Source organism: Orycteropus afer, unplaced genomic scaffold (genome assembly GCF_000298275.1).
Source record: "Orycteropus afer afer isolate SDZICR_OR568_19922 unplaced genomic scaffold, OryAfe1.0 scaffold00087, whole genome shotgun sequence".
NCBI classification, from domain to species: domain Eukaryota; kingdom Metazoa; phylum Chordata; class Mammalia; order Tubulidentata; family Orycteropodidae; genus Orycteropus; species Orycteropus afer.
This window is the reverse complement of record NW_006921674.1, coordinates 8758116-8781710: the sequence shown is the minus strand read 5'-3', so window position 1 is coordinate 8781710 and position 23595 is coordinate 8758116. Positions and strand designations below refer to the sequence as shown.

The following is a 23595-nucleotide window of genomic DNA, read 5'->3' as shown; positions in this document are numbered from 1 at the left end:
GGTGGGGTTGAACCACCAGCCTTCTGATTAGCAGTCAAATTCCTTAGGCACCATGCCACCAGAGCTCCCATTAATAAAACAGAGTACTTAATTATTGAGATGTTCAGAATGCAAGAACTCAAACTGACTTAAGCAATAAGGAAATATATTATCTTGCACAATGAAAGGTCCACAGGTAGAACAAGCCCAAAGGATGGTTGGGTCTTCTGTGTAATAATGTCATCCAGGACCCAGGATATTTCCATCACTTTACTCTGCTAGCACTGTGAACTGTTTTCCAAATATTTTCATGTTTTCATGATCATATCTAGCAGTGAGAAGGAAACACACACTCACTTTCCCAGCCTAAAGTATGGACTGTAAGACCTTTTCTTCAGTCTGATTTGACCAGTATTGGTCATATTCCTATTCCATATCAAGGGAATGCCATGAGCTGATTGTCTTATGCTAATCACAATTATCCCAACACATGGAGTCACTTTCTCCTCAGTCATATAAGGAAGAGAGGAATACTGAACAAGTTTATTCAACAATAAAAAGAAAAGTATTGATGCATGCTGCAACATAGATAAATATTGAATATATTACAATAATTTTAAAAAGATACTCATAGGCCACATATTTTATGATTCTATATGTGTGAAATGGCTAGAATAAGCAAATCTGTGGGGAAAGAGAGTAGAGTTGTGATTCAGGGCTTAGTGGAAAGGAAGAAGTAGTGGTAGTGGAAGTGGGAAGTGACTGCTAATAGGTATAAGGTTTCTTTTAGGGGTGATGAAAATATTCTAAAATTAACTTATGGTGATGGTTGCACAACTCAGTAAATATATTAAGAACCACTGAACTGAATATTCCAGATGGATGAATTTTACGTTATTTAAATTATGTATCAGGAAAGCTGAGGGAGATAAATGGGTGCTGAATATGTAAACAACAGTATCTTACTGGAGTTTTGATATACATAGTATTAGGAAACTATTTTTCTTCTAGGTCCATGGAACAGTAGGAGAACCCTGGTGGATTTGGGTAGAAGATCCTACAAATGATCACATTTATCATTCAGAGTATTTTTTGATTCTAAAAAAACAGGTAAATATGTATCTCTGGGTATATCCTCATTATGTTGCCATCATAATGAGAAAGTATGAACTAATAATTTATGTTTTACCTCCATTTCTCCATAATTTCATCGTGCCCTTAAAGCTTTATTTATATTTTATGTTTCTATTTGGATTTAAAAGAAAACAGTTAAGTTTTTTAGTAGTGATATATTCAATGTGATCTTGTTGTTGTTATGTGCCGTGGAGTCGGACCCGACTCATAGCGACCCCTGCTTGGGTTTCTGAGGCAGTATCACTACAGAAATATTGCCCAATCTTCCTTCCGAGGAGTGGATCTTAGTTTGAGAAATTCAATTGTAATCTTTATCATCAGTTACAGTATGGCTTCCAGAGGTGTGGAATATGTACAACAGGTGGGATAAATAATAATTTGGTGTTACAGGTATACTATACCTGTAAAGAGTTTTGAATTACATAGGGAAAAGGACATTCCCTTTTTAATTCTCTGTTAATCCCAAGAGAAAGACTCAATTTGATGCTAGCATATGTTTAATGCTGCATTCATAATTTTTCTTTTACCAGAAATAAAACAAGCTTCAGGCTGAGAACTTTGGGTGGGCAGCAGTAGAATTTCATACAAATGTTTTGTTTTCATACCTTTTGTCTTCATGATAACTTTCTATTTATGCCAAGTATTTCTTTTGTTCTACTTAAGGTAGTGATAGAATTTAAAGAAAAATATTAAGTAAATATAACACTATATATTGAATATGGTAGATAAATTAATGAAGTTTGAGAATGTCTGATGATGAGTCAAATTATTACCTTGTTAATACATGATGATATGCGTATGTAAATATATGTTTTACTTTCTGTTATATTAGATATCTCAGAATGTATCCATCCACAAGTTTCTGAAATACTTGAATCTACCAGTGTTCTAGAAATCCACCGTACTTTTGTTTTTAGTAACTCTTGCTGTAGGATGCCATTGTATTAACAATAAACTAATAAAATCTTTATGATAACTAGAGTATCCATATTCATTTTCCTCTTTATTTCATATTAGGTCATTAGTAAAGAAGCTCAACTACTAGTATTTACAATCCCTATTTTTGAGCCTTTGCCTTCTCAATACTACATTCGAGCAGTGTCTGATAGGTGGTTAGGAGCTGAGGCTGTATGTATTATCAACTTTCAACATCTGATTCTGCCAGAGAGACATCCTCCTCATACAGGTAACACATTAGATAGTAACTTGAATCAATGAGTTCCAAAAATTATTGTTTTAATTATTGTTGAAAAGTGTCTGAGTATCATTAAAGTTGTTTGAATATGAATCAAAATCTAACTTATTTATTCAAAATCATGTATGTATATATTTTGTAGCGCTTAATGATGGGCCTTAACTTTTGTTTGAGTTCAAAAAACATTAAACAAAAGCTAGTCCGATTCTAATAGTTCTACCAAACATAAGACTTATTTTATTTTTTCTTTTTATTCTGTGTGCCTTTGACCCTATTTTTATGTAAAATTTCTCTAATTTCTCCATAGATACTCATTTTTCCCTGGTACTTACTACAGTTTACTAATTTCTAGTATGTTAGATTAATTAAAATGAGTTATTTCTTTTTTACCCATCTGATATGCTTCTATGCCAGAAAAAGTGCTATTGCTAAGGAGTCATGTTATTATATCTACAGAATGGATTCACATATACCTCAAGTCAGTTCATGCCCAGCAGTCTATGTGCCCTTTATATTAGTTCTGTTCCTCTACATTAACATTTCTAAAGGCTGTATGGTCATCTACTGTCTCCTGTGGTTCTCTTTTTCATTGCCGGAACTGGCAGACATCCATTTTAGAGCCTTCACGTGAGCATTTGCCGTTCCCTTTTGACTTGTTAAAGAAGCAAAATTTCATGAATAAATATTTACAGTGATACTTTCAATAAGCCCCATGAATTATCCTGTGTCAAAAATCTCCTGATACTAATCTATTAATTAGTGTATTACGGTTATTTTCTCCTATTGGAAATCGATAACTTATGAGTATTCATTTCAGCAGGCCCTTAATTATAGAAACATAAAACTTTTTTCATGTAATTCTTCCAAAGACAAATTCTGACTCCTAATCAGAATAGAAATTCCAGTACTTAATATTTTTTCAAGATACATATTATTTTTAGTCCTTTTGGAAGTACAAGAAAGCCATAATGTGACTTTAAGCTTTGCCATTTTTGTCAGATTTGCACCGTGTTCATTATCTTAGCATATCTTAAAGAGAGATACTTTATATTTCAGCTTAATTCTGTTTTGATATCCTGACACAGCTGAACTAAACAATCTGTCAATACAGAAAAATAATGAGACTGCAATATCTACTGATCTTCTTATAAAGAAAATCTTGTTTTCTAGTCTTTTTTTTAAGAATGCTTATATGTGAAATCTAGAAACTGAAAATATATTAAAAATGGTGCTTTAATTTGAAATACATGCTATCAGTATCAATTCTAGCTCTCTTTGCCTTTAGCCCTTGGTTTTAAACATGTTAGCATTGTATTTTAATGGTCATTTAATCACTGCTTTGTTGAGTGGCTAACTACTATTTATATAATTAGCTGATTTCTAACCATGTTTTAAAAAGCAGTAAATGTGCCACCAGGGCATCTCAATTGATACTGGAAGTATAAAATGTAACCGCAATTATTCCAAGTTCTATTTGGCTCAAAGTATATATAGAAGCATCCCTTTTAGCTCAATTCAGCTAAGAAAAATCTTCATCTTTTACAAAATAAAGTGCCTTAATTTAGAATAGTCAACAAATATGTAAAACATTTATAATCTCTATTAAGAATAAATATGTGCTTTTCCTTGGCATTGAATTTTACAGTGCCTCCACTCCTTCCATCTTGATTTTCAGTGCTACAAAAAATTTAAGAGATTTTATCTGGCATAGAAAGTATGCAGTTAGTTCTCAGTTACCTATGATTGATAGAGCAGAGCAATGGGGCAAAGATAATTTTAAAAAATACTAACTTTTTGGCTTTTAAGTACATTTTTTGGTAAGAGAATTTGCCTTACTTTCCATTTTGACACTGTCCAATGAAGACCTAACTCAGGATGCAGACCACCATATCCCCTTACTGATTTCTTTTTTTAATTCTCAACCCAAAGCTTCAAATAAGTGAAATCATATCCAATGAAATAATCTTGAAAATAAAACCGCCTATCATTTTCTACTTGGTACCTTTATGGGTTATGGGAAAAGACAAGGTCTGTCGGGTACTCAGCGATACATGCTATTACTGTTAGTTGCTGTTGAGCCGATTCCTACTCGTGGGAAACCCATGTGTACAGCGTTTTCAAGGCTGCGACCTTTCAGAAGCAGATCACCCAGCCTGTTTTCCAAGGTGTTTCTGGGTGAATTCATACTGCCAGCCTTCTGGCTACTAGTCAAGTGCTCAGCTGTGCCACCCAAGGACTCCTCAAGGATATATAAGTTTAGCTTTGCTTCTCTACACCATTTTAATTTTCTAACTCCCTGGATCTCCAATCTACATAATGGGTAACACCTGAATCTAGTATCTTTCAGGATTTTCTCAGTGTAGTTCTTATTTACTCAGTTTTAATTCTCTCATTGTGTTTCTTCTTGGAATTATTCTAAATTACTAAGGATTTAAGTGGCTGGTAATTTAGAGAGATGGAGTCCTTTGATCACGTCAGTCCTAACCTATGCAGATAGCATACTCCCAGAGAGCTATATAGACATCACACTACCCCTTGTTTGCCTCCATGGTACCATGTAACTCTTGACAATTGTTGCCCTCTTTTCACTGAGGTAAGTGCTACCAGATGCCCAGGCCCAATGCTGCCACATCCTTGGCAGGCCACTTAGCTGTCTAGACAAACTCACTTTGCAGTCTCTCTCAGAAGCTGAAGTAAACTTAAGATGTGCCTTCTTGTACACAAGTTTTCCATGCAACAACTTTTGTGCCCTCCAAACCAAAAACTAAACCCACTGCCATCAAGTTGATTCAAACGAATAGCAACTCATAGGGTTTCCAAGCCTGTAAATCTTTACAGAAATCAATTGCCTCATCTTCCTCCTGCAGAGGTGGCATTGAACTACTGACTTGCTGGTTAGCAGTCAAATACCTTAACCACTGTGCTACCAGAGCTCCTTTGTGCTCTTCCACATGGAGCATATTTTGGATTCTCCTACCTCCTTTAAACATTTGAAATGGGAAATATTTGTTTCTGATTCTCTAACTTCCAAAGGAAATATTATTTGTTCTGATCTGCCAACTTATATTGTAGACAAGGAAGGGTAGGGGACAGAGGATAGACACTACAGGTAATATTCTATTTCCTTTAGGAACTCTCAGTCTTGTGCCTGTAGTTCAGGAGTTCTTTCACTGATATATAGATATATACTTAAAAGATAAAAATGAGGCATCTTTATGTTGGCTTGATCTGTTTCAGCTAACTTGTGCAGTACAGTGTCGGTGTTTAAATGGAAGTAGTCACAGGGAAGAACCAAACACCAAGTGATTTCTCCAATTATTCTTCTACCACAGAGAGGTAGTGAATAGAGATATATTCTTGTTTCCAAAGTTATTAAACTCTGTGTCATTTTATAATAGCTCCTGGACTAGGAAACATACTTTAGTTTAGTCTTAAAAACTGAACTTTGTTCCCTTTCCTCAAACACATCTTAACCTCCTTTGTTGGAAAACGAGACACATAAAACTTAATAATCAATTTGATCTGATCATTTACTTTCATAGAAGCCTTTCTTTTGTAGTTTTTTTTCCCTTCTGTCTCAATTTTATTTGCAATTATTTTATAATGCTTTTACACTAGGTACTTTCTCCAAACTTTGGAGACAGAAAATGACTTTGTAGTCATTTTTTCTTAATAGATTAGAAAAGATTCTATTTCATTTTCAATTGACTAGACCAACACCTCATTCAACCACTCTCACTTGATCAGTGTGAAGCAAATCAAAGTCATTTGTTATTAGTAATCATTCCAGAACTGAAGTTTGCAAATAGTTTTCATTTTTCTTCAAATTAGAGTAAATTTACTTTTGTTCTATAATATGCTTACTTTTACATACTTACCTTTCAAGTTGCTTTGCTAATTGGAAGAGAAAGATACAAGTATTATAATTGGCTTATAAGAAACTCTGGAAGGGGTTATAGTATGTCAATATTATAAATATAGTGAAAAAGGAGAAAAAAGATCTATAACTGATAAACATGCATCTATTCTTAAACTTTTTTTCTCTTCTAAAGAATTAAGGATAGTTATTTTTCTCCCTAAAATGTGGTATTTAGTATTTTGCGTATTTTTCAGTTATTGTATACCAATACCTGTTGCCTCTTTTCAGAATTGCTGGATCTTCAGCCTTTACCAGTCACTGCTTTAGGATGTCGAGAATATGAAGCCCTCTATAACTTCACCCACTTTAACCCTGTACAGACACAGATATTTCATACACTGTATCACACAGACTGTAACATCCTACTTGGAGCACCGACTGGATCAGGGAAGACTGTTGCAGCTGAATTAGCCATTTTCAGAGTCTTCAGCAAGTACCCCACTTCAAAGGTTTGTTTGAAAGAATCACATGCTTTATTCAATTAGAAAAGTTGGTGCATAATCTCAGAACTAAGCTAACTCTAAAGATATTGGAAGGACCTGTTGAGTAGATTTGTCATTCTCTCACTGAATTTTTTCAAGAGGGGTAAGATATTGCATCATATTAGAAAAATTGGCCACCGGAAAATTTACCTGAAACTTTTCTGTAATTCAGCTGGATTTCTCATGTACATAGTGATGCTCATGTTCAATATAAGATGCCTACAGTTGATACCAATTTCACTGTAAGATACCTAACTCAGAACCATATTTATAAGATATGTAATAATTCCTAACCAAATTCTTTGCCAGTGAGGGAAGTACTAATACTTTAGTAAACACAGTGTGATTATACATAGGAAATAAAAACTCAATGCCATTGAGTTGAATCCGACTCATAGCGACCCCTCCTTGGGTTTCTGAAGTGGTATCACTACTGAAGTAGATTGCCCAGCCTTCCTTCTGAGGAGTGGCTTGGTGGGTTTGAACCACCAGCCTTCTGGTTAGCAGTCAAATTCCTTAGGCACTATGCTACCACAGCTCCTATAGGAAATACAGAGATGACTTTAATTCTGTATTTCTCTAAATAGTGATGTTATCATTAATTAATATTAAACAATGTTATAAATGAAATAAGTATTGATTTAAGCTTCTTGAAAAATGTTTTTAAATTGTGGGAGTACAGTAAGTACTCAGGTTGTGAATGCCTGACTTAGGGACAAATTGTAATTGACCTTTAATGTTGATGTAAATTTGCCCTCACTTTGAAATGATTGAACCTACTCACAACAAATTCTTCATCACACTCACCTTCCCTTGTTACACTTCAGCTTTTCAAAGCACTAAAACCAAAAAAAAACCAAACTCACTGCCATTGAGTCAATTCCAACTCATAGCAACCCCCTTTAGGGTTCCGAGGCGGTAAGTGTTTACAGAGGTTGATTGCCTAGTCTTCCTTCAGTGACATGGCTGGTGGGTTTGAACTGCCAGCCTTCTGGTTAGCAGTCAAATGCCTCAGGCACTATGCCACCAGAACTCCTTTCTTACACTAAAGCAATTAAAAAAAAAAAAAAAAAACCTCACTGCTGTCCAGTCGAACCCGACTCATAGTGATCCCTCCTTGGGTTTCTGAGGCAATATCACTACAGAAGTGATTGCCTAGCCTTCCTTCCAAGGAGTGGCTGGTGGGTTTGAACCGCCAGCCTTCTGGTTAGCAATCAAATGCCTTAGGCACAACGCCACTAGAGCTAAATAAGAGCAGTTTGCCCCTGTTCTGACTTAACCTACAAATTTGATTTAAAGACACAGTTAGGAATGGATCTCATTTATAACCCAGGGACTGCCTGTACTTCATGTTTTATGATAGAAGTATTTTAGAGATGTTGTTATTGGGATATGTTATTTTTCCTCATCATTTGTGATTTCACAAATGCTTTAACTTCATTTTTCAGGGATTTCCAATTAATAACTCTTCTTCCTTGCTTAATATTAAGCTTCTGCATCTCAGGTTTCTCTCTCACATGGTATTGGTCCATAAGAAGACATATTAATGCAACAATGCCCAGTCTAAATTTGGAACCTTATATATCATGAAGAATTTTTTCTTCACTGGGTAATATATAGGTTTGGATTATTAAAGACCAGATTTTTTTAATAAAAAGATTGAACTCCTAAAATGTGTGATTGGGCTTTCATAAAATCTGCATTAAAATTTAAACAAATAGCTTATTTGTCTTTAAAACTTGAAAATTAGTAATTGTTCATGAAAGTTTCATAAAACTCATGTAAGTCTTAGTCATAATACTAGGAAGAACATTTATTTTTATTAGAACCCTAATTTTCTCTATGTAATATAATTGTTTTATTTGTTCATATTATGATAAGAGATAATTTCATTATAAAATAGAGAAAATGTCTCTGTACTTTGTAGAGAATATTTAAAACTTGTACATATCAATATTTTTATGATAGAAAGTGTTATGATACATTATATGTCTATATTACTTGGGATGAATGTCATTTGAGTGAGCTAATAACTTTTCCACATAAATTAGTAACTTAAGTCCTTGGTATTAAAAGATACATTTTAAAACTACACAGTCATATTTTATCATGGAGTCTATTTTTATGTTAAAAGGCTGTCACTATTTTCATGAGCACCTTTTTGCCCCTTCACCAATTTTTAGGCTGTATATATCGCACCTTTAAAGGCCCTTGTGCGTGAAAGAATGGATGACTGGAAAGTTAGGATAGAAGAAAAACTTGATAAAAAGTAAGTGCTTACTTTTATTCAAAAGATATGCTCTGAATAGTCTAAGCAGACAAAGAGTTAAATAAAGTGATCAAATTTTTTTAAATGATTTTCATAATCTTTTATTTGAAGATGTGTTACTACTATTAAAATTTTACTAATATTTTTATGTTCTATCAATTAGCAGTCATAAATACTAGCAGGACTGTTTTAAGATTGAGAAATTAAATCCTCATAGTTATTTCATCATTATTTCATAAAACCAAAACCCAAACCCACTGCCGTGGAGTTGGATCCAACTCATAGCGACCTCTCCTTGGGTTTCCGAGGAGGTATCACTGTGGAAGTAGATTGCCCAACCTTCCTTCCAAGGAGTGGCTGGTGGGTTTGAACCACCAGCCTTCAGTAGAAGTCATATGCATACTTTTATTTGGTAAAATAATTTTCTCAAAAGATTTTTAATTTAAAACACATGAAAAATACATTATCTTTTTTTTCTTTCCCTATCATTCAGAATAACTTTGAAAACAGCTTAAAAGACATTTTATGTGTAAATTTTTTTTAGAAATGGAAGTTATTTGAAGAACATGATGCTTTTTTTTATTAATATTTTAATGTTGTATAAGGTTATTCATTACAGTCTTATTATTTTTAATAGCAAAAGACCACTTGACTATATGTCAATAGGACATCACTAAGTAAATTACAGTACAGACAATACAAAACATTGTATCACTGTGTAAAAAAATGAAGTTTTTATATGCAAAAGGGCAAATGTTAAAAAAAATATCAAATGAAATATCCTTTTTTAAAATAGATGGAGAATATGAATATGGGATTGTTTCAGGAATAGAAAATGCGAATATGTGATTGTACCTCGATGGGTGGAGGATAGGGATGTTGTGGAAACTACATATTCTGTGAAGGAAGTGAATATATTACATAATCAAATAATAAATAACATATAAAAATAAAATAATATAAATAACAATAAGCAAGTTTTCAGAACACTACAGTTAGAGGAACTATTCTTTTCCCTTTTTTTCTTTCACAAGTATTAACACTACGTGTAGAAATTATTTGGTGATTGCATAAAATTCGGAATGACCCTCCACATTTTCTTATCCATTATCTAACTCTTCTAGACTTACATAGGTTTTAAAAAGTCTCTCTCTTATATTTTCATTTTAGCCTCTACAAGACTGAGGTCTGCTCATTATGAGGTGGCACGTATTTGCCCTGGCTTATCTGTCTTCTCTTTCTTTTTTTCTTCCTCTGTCTCTCTTTCCTGGTTTGTCTTTTATACATTTGAATTAGCCTACTGTAATATCTTTAGGAAATTTTAGTCTAGGAAATAAGCTTACACATAATCATTCTTAATGAATGTCTGTCTTCATCTTAATAAGTTAACACTTTTCCTCATTAGAAGGATATTTATTCTGCCATATGGAAAAGGATGTATAAGTACAACTCTGTAAAACCACGTAGGTCAGAAATTCTGTAAACATAATGATAGAAAATTTGACACCTTTGTGTTCCCACGTAAAAGTTAGAGGTTATCTGTGCCAATGCTTTAATTATGCATCCTTTATTTTATGGAAGGAAATATCTTAGAATTCTTTGACAAATATGTTTTGGACTCAGTGCACAGAAATGGAAGGGAGATGGTTTTAAACATTATAAAATTTCATTTTAGAAGAGATATATTTTTGCCTTTCCAAGGTTATGTGTTACCTGAAAAGTTAAAAAAGGATTAATTTATTCCTCTCCAGAGTTATTGAACTAACAGGGGATGTGACTCCTGATATGAAATCCATTGCCAATGCTGACCTTATCGTCACTACACCAGAGAAGTGGGATGGAGTCAGCAGAAGCTGGCAAAATAGGAACTATGTTCGGCAAGTCACTATTCTCATCATAGATGAGATCCATCTGCTCGGTGTGTACCACTGTATCTAAAGCCAATTTGTGAACTCTTTCTCTCATACCTGTAGCAACCAGCATCCGGGTTTATTAAATGATTAATGTATATTATTCCTATTTCCTAGGGGAGGAAAGAGGTCCTGTTCTAGAGGTCATTGTATCTCGAACAAATTTCATCTCATCGCACACAGAAAAGCCCGTTAGAATAGTTGGTCTATCCACTGCATTAGCTAATGCCAGAGACCTTGCTGACTGGCTCAATATTAAGCAGGTATGTGGAGGATTGATAAATCAGGAATTTAACAGCGTGGTTGAGGTGGCCACATTAAAAGAGACACTATAATCTTACAAACTTGGATATAAAAACTGAAAACTATTTCTCTCCTATTTACTCTAGATGGGCTTGTTTAATTTCCGACCATCCGTCCGCCCAGTTCCACTGGAAGTTCATATTCAAGGTTTCCCGGGTCAACATTACTGTCCTCGTATGGCTAGTATGAATAAACCTACATTTCAGGGTAAGCTTCAGGTTCTTGGAACAAAATCGTAACAATTTCACATGGTAGCGATTAAGTGTGGGTTTCTTTGAAAGGGTGATAGATACTGCTTCTACAAATATCTAAAGTTACTTACCTCAGCTGTTAAGAATTAGAGTGTCTTTATAGTAAAATTACTAAAAGTATATAATTTTAAAAAGCAGTGAAATCATTCTTAATGTTAATCTATTAAGGTGTTTTGTTATGATAGTTATCTTGAAAAATATGATAAAGGAAGTTGAAGTTAATCAAATATCACAGTAAAAATAATCTTAATTTTTGCCAAAACCCATAAAACTTAGAATTTTCAGTGATTTTTTTTTTACAACATTGCAGTTTTTGTGGTTTATTTTTCCTTTCCTCATAAATTAGGCAAGCAGGACAGATTTAAGAATAACACTCGTATTTTATTAAACATATTTTCTTTGGGCTGCATAAGGAATATTTATTATATCAATTAAAAATAAACTCTAAAATAAATTCTCTAATGTGAACTGCTGTTGATTGTGAGGTGACAGTTGTGAGGTGACTTTTTAGCTGCTGTAATTAGCCTTATGACAGAAGCAAAGTATTGATTGTGAACTGGAGACCAATCTTGGCAGTTCAGATTATTTACACCTCTACAGAAGCATTGTACAAAATCACTAATGAACAATAAATCTGCTCTGAGCTGTTTAGCCACACCTGTTCTTGCAGCAGCAAAAATCCATTAAATGTTAAGGTTTAAAAAAAGAAACGAGATTCATTCATAATTATGTGAAAAAATGATGCCAATATTGTACTAATATGTATATTTTATGCATTATATCGCTAATATGATTTATTTAAGCAGTACTCTTTTTATTCTATAATATTCTAATAAAATATTTTCATTGTGAGAAATAAGATAAATAAGTTTATTTTTCATAATGTATATTGTTGAGATTAGTTATATCTATCTGATATATATTAGATATATCTATCTAATATATATCTAATATATATCAGATAGATATAACTAATCTATATATAGTATAGATTAACTAATCTATATATAGTATAATAACATATATATTAGATGTAACTGTATTAGTTACATCTATGGTAATCGGAATGTAGAATGTACAAAGTATGAATCTAGGAAAATTGGAATTTGTCAAAAATGAAATGGAATGCATAAAGATTAATGTCACAGGCATTAATGAGCTGAAATGGGGTGACATTGGCCATTTTGAATCAGAAAATCACATGGCTAACTATGCTGAGAATGATCATTTGGAGAGGAATGGTTCCACATTCATTGTCAAAAGAACATTTCAAGTACTATGCTGAAGTGCAGTTCTGTCACTGACAGGATAATATCCATACACCTACAAGGAAGACCAGTGAACATAACTGTTACTCAAATTTACATACCAACCACTAATGCCAAGATGAAGAAATAGAAGATTTTTTGCCATCTGCTGCAGTCTGAAATTGATCAAATGTGAAATCAAGATGCACTGGTAATTACTGATGACTGGAATGCAAAGTTGGAAACAGAGAAGAATCGGTAGCTGGGAAATAAGGCCTTGGTAATAGAAATGATGTCAGAGACCATGTGACAGAATTTTGCAAGACCAACCACCTATTCATTGGGAATTTCCTTTTTCAACAATTTAAACAGCAACTATATACATGCACCTCACCAGATGGAATGCTCAGGAATCAAATCAGACTACATCTGTGGAAACAAATAGGAAAGAGATGATGGAGAAGCTCAACATTGTCAGTCAGAGCAAGGCCAGGAACTGACTACGGAACAGACCATTAGTTACTCATATGCAAGTTCAACTTAAAGCTGAAGAAAATTAGGATAAGTCCACAAAAACAAAGTAAGACCTTGATTATATCCTACCTGAATTTAGAGACCATCACAAGAGTAAGTGTGATGCAAAAATAGTGAGATGACATCAAAAACTTCATACATGAAAAAGTAAAAGGTCATTAAAAAGACAGGAAAGAAAGAAAAGACCACAATGAATGTCAGAGGAGACTCTTAAACTTGTTGTTGAGCAGAGAGTACTTAAAGCAAGTGGAAGAAATTATGAAGTAAAAGAGCTGAACAGAATATTTCAAAGGGCAGCTCAAGAAGACAAAGTAAAGTATTATAATGACATGTACAAAGACCTGGGATTAGGAAATCAAAGGGAAAACCGTGCTCAGCATTTCTCAAGCTGAAAGAACTAAAGGAAAAGTAAAGCTTCGAGCTGCAATATTAAAGGGTTTTATGGACAAAATATTGAACAACATAGGAAACATCCAAAGAAGATGGAAGGAATTCACACAGTCACCAGACAAAGAAGAACTAGACAATGTTCAACCATTTCAGGAGGTAGTATATGATCAAAAACTGATGGCATTGACAGAAGAAACACAAGCTGCTCTGAAGGCATTGGCAAAAAGCAAGGCTTCCGTGATGGACACAGTACCAATTGAGATGTTTCAATAAATGGATACAATGCTGAGTGCTCACTTATCTATGCCAAGAAACTTAGAAGAAAACTACCAGGCCCACGGGCTGGAAGAGATCCATATAAGTGTCCATTCCAAAGAATGATAATCCAACAAATGTGGAAATTATCAAATAATATCATTAATATCACATGCCAGTAAAATTTTGTTTAATAAAATTTTTTAAAAAAAAAAATTTGTAGCAGTATATAGACGGAGAACTGCAAGATATTCAAACTGGATTCAGAAGAGGACATGAAATGAGGGATATAATTGCTGATGTCAGATAGATCTTGGCCAAAAACAGAGAATACCAGGTATATGTTTACCTGTGTTTTATTGACAATGCAATGACATTAGACTGTGTGGATCTTAACAAATTATGGATAACATTCCAAAGAATAGAATTCCAGAACACTTAATTGTGCTCATGAGGAACCTATACATAGACCAAGAGGCAGTCATTGGTACGGAACAAGTCATCCCAATTAAAACAGTCATCACAAAAGCTGTACATCTTGGTTGTATTCTCTAACCATAGCTATTCAGTCTGTATGCTGATCAGATAATTTGAGAAGCTAGACAACATGAAGAAGAACAGGACATCAGGATTGGATGAAGACTTATTAACAACCTGTAATATGCAGATGATACAACCTTGCTTGCTGAAAAGGAAGAAGTACTCACTGAAGCACTTACTGAAGAAGATCAAAGACTTTTGGTATGAGAAAACAAAAGTCCTTACAACTGGACCAATAAGTAATATCATGATAAATAAAAGATTGAAGTAGTCAATGATTTTCTTTTACTTGAGTCCACAATCAACACCCACAGAAGCAGCAGTCAAGAAATCAAATGATGTATTACATTGGACAAATCTGCTGCAAAAGAATTCTTTAAAGTGTTAAAAAGCAAAGATGTCACTTTGAGGACTAAAGTGTACCTAACCCAAGCCATAGTATTTTCAATCACCTCAATATGCATGTGAAAGCTGGACAGTGAATAAGGACGACCAAAGAAAAATTGATGCCTTTAAATAATAGTGTTGGCAAAGAATATTGTATATACCATGAATTTCCAGAACAAACAAGTCTTGTGGAAGACATACAGCCAGAGTGCTCCTTGGAAGCAAAGATGGTGAGCCTTCATCTTCCATACTTTGGACATGTTATCAGAATTGAGTAGTCCTTGGAGAAGGACATCATGCTTGGTAAAGTAGAAGGTCAGTGAAAAAGAGGAATATCCTCAGTGAGATGAACTGACATGGTGGCTGCAACAAGGGGCTTTTACATAGCAACCATTGTGAAGATGGCATGGGACCAGGCAGTGTTTCATTCTGTTGTACATAGAGTCACTGTGAATTGAAACTGACTTGATGGCACCTAACAACAACAAATCAATGGTTAATTGAGGAAGTACTTAATACTTCTTTGAATATGGTCTCAACATAGCAGCTATCTTAATCATTTATTGTACCTGTAGAAGATCCCTATATTTCATTGAGTTTAGAAATATTATTTTATGTTAGCTTAATATTTCACTATCAGAGAATAAATATAGTCAAGGTCATGTCAACAGTTCCATTATAAACCTTGTTTCTTAGCCTTTAAAAAGAAATTCTGCAGCTCACACTTCAAGCAAGAAATTACATAGTGTTGAACTTTTTTACAAAAAAAGTTTTAAATGTCTTTGATTGTTTTAAGAGTGCTGTATAAAAATACATATAAATTCCACTTGTGACATCTTGTCAGTTTTCTGGAGCCTGTATATAGAAAAGAAAACTCACTTCCCGTTAGACCAAATGATTTATGTAGCTCTTCAACTAAATTTTTTTTTAAGATTTGATCTACAAAATTTCATTCAGCCTTACTATTCAAGGTACCACACTACTCATCTCATCTTCTATAAAGTTATCTCTCATTGAGATGGGATTTTCCCCTCTACTTCTGCATCTGCATCTACACTCTTATCTTCTCTTATCATCCTGCCTTAAACATCACTAACAGGTTTTTAGAAAAACATCCTTCTGATTTATTGTTAAACACTCTCCCAATTTTTCCATCTACTAACAACAAGACAAATATAAAAGGAACTTTTCAAGGCCTTTTTTGAGATTTTTCATCACTCTGTATGACTGGACTCTCCAGTACCAATTAAAACTGTAATATTGATTAGGCAAGCAGAAAAACTCAGAAGCACAACTCAGGAATGGAAAACTCAGCTCAAGATGTAGTGGCCATGGACAGCTCTTAAACAAGAATCTCAACCTTTCCTCTGCAGCTCAGAACAGAACTTATAGCACACACGGTAAAATTGTCCTTGTCCTAGATGATAGGCTCCCTAAGTACAGTCAGCTTTCTCTCTTCCTCTCATTTATCCAACATGCTGTAAGACCCATGTAGTACTTGGAATAGTGCTAAATTTCAAACATTTCATTTATAACATTAGTTTTTACGTATCCATATCTTAGTGAAATTCAGATTTTGGTGTAAGTGACTCACTATTTTCTTTAACCTTTAAACAGCAATTCGAAGCCATTCCCCAGCCAAACCTGTTTTGATATTTGTCTCATCAAGACGTCAAACTCGTCTTACGGCTTTAGAATTGATAGCGTTTCTGGCTACTGAAGAAGATCCAAAGCAGTGGTTGAAAATGGATGAAAGAGAGGTAAGCATTACGTTTTATTGTATTATAATGGAAATTACATATTTAACTATAGTTAGTTTTAGTTGATAGTAAAGATATAGAATAACATTATAGACATTTGGAAAAAAATAAAGAGGAGACACATAATATTGTGATCTTAACACTAACATTTTGATATATCTTTCTCCTAAACATTTATTTGTATATTTACATTTATGGTTATTTTCCTTTAATGTGATCACATATGTGTTTATTTATATTCATTTTCTTTGAGTGTTCCCTACCTTCATAGAGCTTAGTCATTTTACAAAATTAACTTTCAAAAACATATAACATATGCTCATTTTTTTTTAGTTTAGAAAATATTTTAAAAATATGTCACGAAAAAAATCCTATTCTTTTCTGTCACTTACTAATAACCAGCATTAAAATTTTGAATAATTATAATTGTTTATGTCTGCATAATTTTATTCTACCAGATGACTATTTCAAAGAGCACTGGTGGCACAGTGGTTAAAGCACTCAGCTACTAACCAGAAAGTCGGTGTTTTAAACCCACCAGGTACTTAATGTGTTGTTGTTGTTATGTGCCATCGAGTCGGACCCGGCTCATGGCGACCCCTCCTTGGGTGTCCGAGGCAGTATCGCTACGGAAGTATATTGCCCCATCTTCCTTCGGAGGAGTGGCTGGTGGGTTTGAACCCACAGCTTTCTGATTAGCAGTCAGGTGCCTTAGGCACTACCCTACCAGAGCTCCCCAGGTGCTTCATAGGAGACCGTAAAGATTTACAGCCTTGGAAATCCTCTGAGGCAGTTCTACTCTGTGTGGTAGGATTGCTATGAGTTGCAATGAGTTTATATGGCTACTTTAGAATATTCTCCTATAATTGAATTAATATATATCTCTATTATTAAAGATTTTTCTTTATCTAGGATTATTTCCTAAGTATGGAATCCTAAAAATAAAATCAGTGGGTCAAATAATGTGAACTTTTTACAGCTTTTCATACACACTATTTACTTTCCTAAAGTATTATGCCAGTTGATATAATCACCATTAATGTATTCCATTATACATGTAATATAATTAATTCAATGGTAATTTCCACTATGTGCAGTATATGGGAGTAAATGTTACTACATCCTCATTTGTCTTAATTCATTCATATGTTATAGATAAATGTATCTAAAGTGTATTATAAATAAAATTGAGATAAAGACTGTTTTCCTAGGTGATGCCATTGTTTTAATGTATACTTTGATTTTTGTGCAGTGAAATAGTTTTTTCATATATTTATTTACTTTTGTCTTTTTTTTTCATTTTTGTCTTTTTATTTCTTTTGGCCTCTTATCTATTTCAGTACAACATTTTTCTTACAGATTTGTGTGAGGACCTTACCAAATTAAAAAGAAATAATACACACATACAATAACACTTTATATCACTTTTTCTTCATATATTGTATGTACATACAAACACACATGCACATTAATCTTTCATTTGTTGTGTTAGGTAATTTTTCTAGTTTATTACTTACATTTTTATTTTGGTACCTTTTTACAGATAGAAGTTTTTCATTTTATATAGCATAAGCATTAATATAGTAAATTGTGATTCTTCCTTCTACTTCCAAATGTTGATATTTCCTCTCCCCACATAGATTTAACAGGTAATTCTATTATATATTTAATATATAATCATTTCTTATTCTTCGCATTTTTAAAATATGGAAAAAAATCTAAATAAATAACAAAATTGTTACATTGTCACTTTTCTATACCTGAACACTCTTAATACTGCATTCTACCTTTAAAACCACCTCATCATTGATTTATATACTGTATTTTTAGGCAAATAGCACATATGCTATGTGGATTTGTATAAGCCAAGCAACTTTCTCACACATTAGTCTCCTATGTACGTTGTTCATGTTATTTGCGTGGGCACATTATATGCAAAAATACAATGTATGTATATATGGTAGAGTTGTTAGGTGCTGTCAGTATTTTCAGTGTTTTCGCCAGCATTCACAATTCAGAAGCATCAGTTCTTCTTTGGAGCTCTAGTGGTGCAATGCCTAAGGCATTTGACTACTAACCAGAAGGTTGGCGGTTCAAAGGTTCAAACCCACCAGCCACTCCTTGGAAGGAGGTCTTCCTTATTCATTGTCTAGCTTTCACATGCATATGAGGCCATTGAAAATACCATGGCCCTGGGTCAGGTGAACCTTAGTCTTCAAAGTAACTTCTTTGCTATTTAACACTTTAAAGGAGTCTTTGTGTAGCAGATTTGCCCGGTGCAGTTTGTCATTTGATTTCTTGTTGCTGCTTCCACAGGCATTTATTGTGGATCTAAGTAAAATGAAATTCTTGACAACTTCAAACTTTTCTTCATTTATCAAGATGTTGCTTAAAATTCTAGTTGTGAGGTTTTTTGTTTTTATGTTGAAAACAAACATAAACCTTCTTGAATATTGAAGACTGTAGTCTTTGATCTTCATCAGTAACTGCTTCAAGTCTTCTCTTTCAGCAAACAAGACTATATCATCTGCATATCACGGGTTGTCAATAAGTTTTTCTGCAGTGCTGATGCCATGTTCTTCTTCATATAGTCCAGCATCTCGGATTATTTGCTAAGCATACTTATAGAATTAGTATGGTGAAAGGATACAACCCTGATGCACACCTTTCCTGATTTTAAACCATGTAGTATCACACTGTTGTGTTCAAACGACTGCCTCTTTGTCTATGTACAAGTTCCTCATGAGCAGAATTAAGTGTTCTGGAATTCCCATTCTTTGCAGTCTTATCTATAGTTTGTTTTGATCCATACAGTTAAATATCTGCATAGTCAATAAAACACAGGTAAATATCTTTCTCATCTTTCAGCCAAGATGCATCTGACATCAGCAGTGATATCTCTTATTTCATGTTGCTTTCCGAATAATTGAGTTTCTTGCAGTTCCCTATATTTTTAATTTTAGTAAACAAAAGTTTACTTGCATATGATAATAATGATATTGTTTGATAATTTCCACATTCTGTTAGTTCACCTTTCTCTGGAGTAGGCACAAATGTGGATCTGTTCCAATCAGTTGGCCAGGTAGCTGTCTTCCAAATTTCTTGGCGTAAACGAGTGAGTACCTCCAGCACTGCATCTGTTTTTTGAAATATCTCAGTGAATGTTACATCAATTCCTGAAGCCTTTTCACCAATTCTTTCAGTAGAGCTTGGAATTCTTTATTGTGTGCTACCTCATGAAATAGTTACAGCTCACAGGAAATTATCCTCTATTTTGTGGTGAGGATGATAGTACAGAGAACTGTAGTAGAATCAAAGAGATGGGCAATCTGGGATGACTCAGATGACTTCTTTCTTTTAAAGGACTACCTATCTGAAAAGACCTATGGTGTACAGCCATATTTTTAGGCCATTATTCATCAGAAATAGGCATCATCCTCATGAAGGAAAAACAGGTTCCCCAGCTCTAATAACAACTGTCTTCTGTGTTTGCCAGTTTGGGAATGGACATTCTTAGGCTTCTTAAAAACTCAAAAGGCAAACTATTCCCAAGATGCACACTTTACAGATAAAGGAAAATGTCTCATGTGATTTCAATGCACATATTTTTTCTTTTTTTATTACAAAGAAAAGAAGATATTTTCTTAGGTGATGCCAAAATCACTTTAAAGGGTCAAGTGAAAATTGTGATGCTGCCTGTATGGGAACAGTGCTTGACTTGATCTGATCCGTGAATATAACTTCCTTACGCTCCTCCCCTTCTATCCTCCATAATCTACTCTAGAGGAGAACAGTGTCGTTCAGGATAAAGAAAAACATTGTCCATGAACTACCAGTATCCAGTCTCAAGAGTTTGCATAGTTCTCCGCTTCCAATCCTCGTTACTCTTATAGGGTTAGTAGACTGATTGGACAGTAATAGTTAACTAATATTCAAAACTCTTCTTACTTAGTACCATGAATGACCTTAATTACTAGTAAGTAACAGACCCAAAACTTACCTTCATATAAAGAGTATCAAATGATTACTTTAAGTAGGGTGAAAAGCTATTATTTTATCTTTCAAATTTCAGTATTACTCTTTAATTATTACTTGTATGTGTATTCCAAATACCTATTTAAGGAAATAATTTTAGGTCAAAACAATTAATTAATTTTGTCAAAGTAATTTTATCCATGCATGATTTAATCGGTATGTCCAAATAATCACTCTGTTTGTCTGAGCTGGGAGCTCTGTTGGCATAGTGCCTAAGACATTTGACTGCTAACCAGGAAGATGGCAGTTCAAACTCACCAGCCACCTCTTGGAAGGAAGATTGGACAATCTACTTCCATAGTGTTATCACTTCAGAAATCATTATGAGTTGGATCCGACTCGAAGGCAGTGGATTTTTTTTTTTTTTTATGTCTGAAGTAGTATCTTAACTAAAGTAGCAAATACTGGAAAACATATCTATGGCATATTGACAGTGTGTTTTATGTGCAGCATCTATTTAGGCTTAATTTTTTTTTCTCTTGTGTTTTATTCCTAAAAGTGTTCCAAATGGAGGCTTCTCTTTGAAGTCAAGGTACAAAGTACATACCTACTGAACACATATTGGGATATTTGCTGAAAATATATAGAAGCTGTGCATTTAGCACATATGTGACTCATATTGACATCAAATGTGAACCTCATGTGCTTTTCCTAGCTTTACTACAAATCTATTAATTTTTTTTTCATTTTAGCATATCAAATTTAAGGAACTATGGATAGCTCAGCCAAATAGTAGAATTACTTCCCTATTTTGTATTTTTTATCAACACAAAAATTTTTCACAGAAGCTAATTAGAAACCACAGAATTTACTTTCAGCAAGTAAATTTCTGCTGGTTTTGTAGATTTTGTTGTTAAAATAGGGTAGCTGAGAATCATGTCGTTTCCAGATATTTTGTTCCACCAATCCCATTTCAAGAATAAGGGATCCCAGGTTTTGTTTTATAACTGTGTCCAGACACAATCATTTTAAAATCAGTATTTCAGAGGGTTTGCAACTGATTACCATATAAATTCTATCTAATTATACCAGAACCTACTATAATGCAAGTGTTTCAATTGTTGAAGTCCTAAATAATTAATTTAAAATGTTGTTGTTGTTGTTGTTGTTATGTGCCGTCGAGTCGGCCCCGACTCATAGCGACCCCTCCTTGGGTTTCCGAGGCAGTATCACTATGGAAGTAGGATTGCCCAACCTTCCTTCCGAGGAGTGGCTGGTGGGTTTGAACCGCCAGCCGTCTGGTTAGCAGGCAAGTGTCTTAGCCACTATGCTAGGAAGACTTTTTCACATTTTTATATTTATATGGGTTACATTCCAAAATGTTCTGGGCTGGAACTTGAGTGACTAGTCCTTTTGCTGCTTCTTGTACAGTGTCAGATGGGTGTTCTGTGACAGGACATGGGTACTCTGGTTCAGACTCTAGCGTTGGCAACTTAAGTATTTGAAACAGGCGGAGTAGATCCAGCAGGAGTTATCCTGGCAGCTGTGAAGGAGGGTGACTGTGTCATAGAGCTGCATCCAAATCATTCTGGACTTGAATGATCTTAAGTCGGAAACTGTAGATATGGAGAGAGAGGGAGGGAGAAGAGGAAAGAAAACTAAGGTGAATCAGAAGAACATGGAGAGGGACAGTATGACAGGAACAGATATTTATGCTCTGTTTCATGTTACATTTATTTTCTATCTTCTTAATCAAATATGATAGAGATAAAGTATAAAGAAACAGAAAGATTCCTTCAAGAGTATTTTATATATGTATTTATGTATATATGTATGTATGTATGTATGTATTCCTTCTATCTCAAGAAATCCCCAAAATAATACCTTTCATATTCATTATTATGAAGATTTCTTACTTGGATTTCAAAAGTTCTTGGGCATACACTGCCATGTCACTGGATTCTCCATTCCACATTTTCTCATTAGTCTGAAACTGTCATTGGGTCTTTGCATCATTCTCTCAGATTTTAAGTTCAAAACAGAAATGTATGAGTGCCTGAGCTTCAGTCTCTAGTAGGAATCAGGAAATGGGAATATCTTCCTTTTTGGCTCCTATAGTAGAAGGAGGTCCACTAGTCTTCTCACTGCCCAAATCCATTTATACACCATTATCTCCATGCCTTCGTTTAAAAAAAAAAAAAAAATCCTGTTAATATCAAACTCTCTTCTTCATATAACCCCCAGTCTACTCATTCCATCTTCAAAGTAAGACAACTAAACATTTCATCACTGACTCCATCCAGCACTGTCTTAGATCTCTTGGTTATATTCAGTTGTTCTCTGATTCTTTTGAAATCCTACTGCAAGATTTGCTAGCCTATTGACTAAATTGTAAAGTTACCCTCTTCCTACTCCTGCTGTATTCAGTGGTGAAGGATACGGAGAAGAAAGAGAAGGGAAATTAGTGCATATGAGACAATAAGGAAGGGGCCTCAGCACTTGTTTCTGCAACTGATCGTAGAGCAAAACAGAAACTATAATTTATTTCCTTTGCCACCTGTCACCTGTACTGCTTTTCTTTAACCAGCACCTAAACCAATCAAGATTCTTTATCCATTAGAGTGACTTTAGCCCACATTTCTAAGAGACTGATAGTTGGATTTTAACATATGCTTAATATGTGTTATTCTTGTTAGTTGCCAGAGTCGGCTTCAATGACCCAATGTACAACAGAACAAAATGTTACCTGGTACTGAACCATCTTCACGACAGTTGGTATACTCAAGTTCATTGTTGCAGCCACTTTTTATTTTGAGAGCCTTCCAACTCTAAGGGGATCATCCTCTAGCACTGTGTCAGACAGTGCTCTGTTGTGATTCATTAAGGTTTTCATTGGCTAATTTTCCAAAGTAGATCACTAGGCCTTTGTTCTCAGTCTGCCTTAGTCTGGAAGCTCCCTGAAACCTGTCCACCATGTGTGACTGTGCTTGTGTTTGAAATGCCAGTGGCATAACTTCCACGCAAACCATTACAGTGTGATAAACTGACAGACAGGTGGTAGGCTT

At 34.3% G+C, this 23595-nt stretch overlaps 1 protein-coding gene across 1 annotated transcript in view; it reads left to right on the top strand.

Moving 5' to 3' along the window:
* The window catches only part of ASCC3 (activating signal cointegrator 1 complex subunit 3), a 515455-nt gene that overhangs the window by 356980 nt on the left and 134880 nt on the right, over positions 1 to 23595 (top strand). The window contains exons 22-29 of the mRNA XM_007942265.2: positions 991 to 1089; positions 2131 to 2299; positions 6456 to 6676; positions 8893 to 8978; positions 10730 to 10896; positions 11006 to 11151; positions 11278 to 11398; positions 16413 to 16555. Of these exons, the coding sequence (XP_007940456.1) occupies positions 991 to 1089; positions 2131 to 2299; positions 6456 to 6676; positions 8893 to 8978; positions 10730 to 10896; positions 11006 to 11151; positions 11278 to 11398; positions 16413 to 16555 (1152 nt within the window). The remainder of the gene's footprint in view (positions 1 to 990; positions 1090 to 2130; positions 2300 to 6455; positions 6677 to 8892; positions 8979 to 10729; positions 10897 to 11005; positions 11152 to 11277; positions 11399 to 16412; positions 16556 to 23595) is intronic.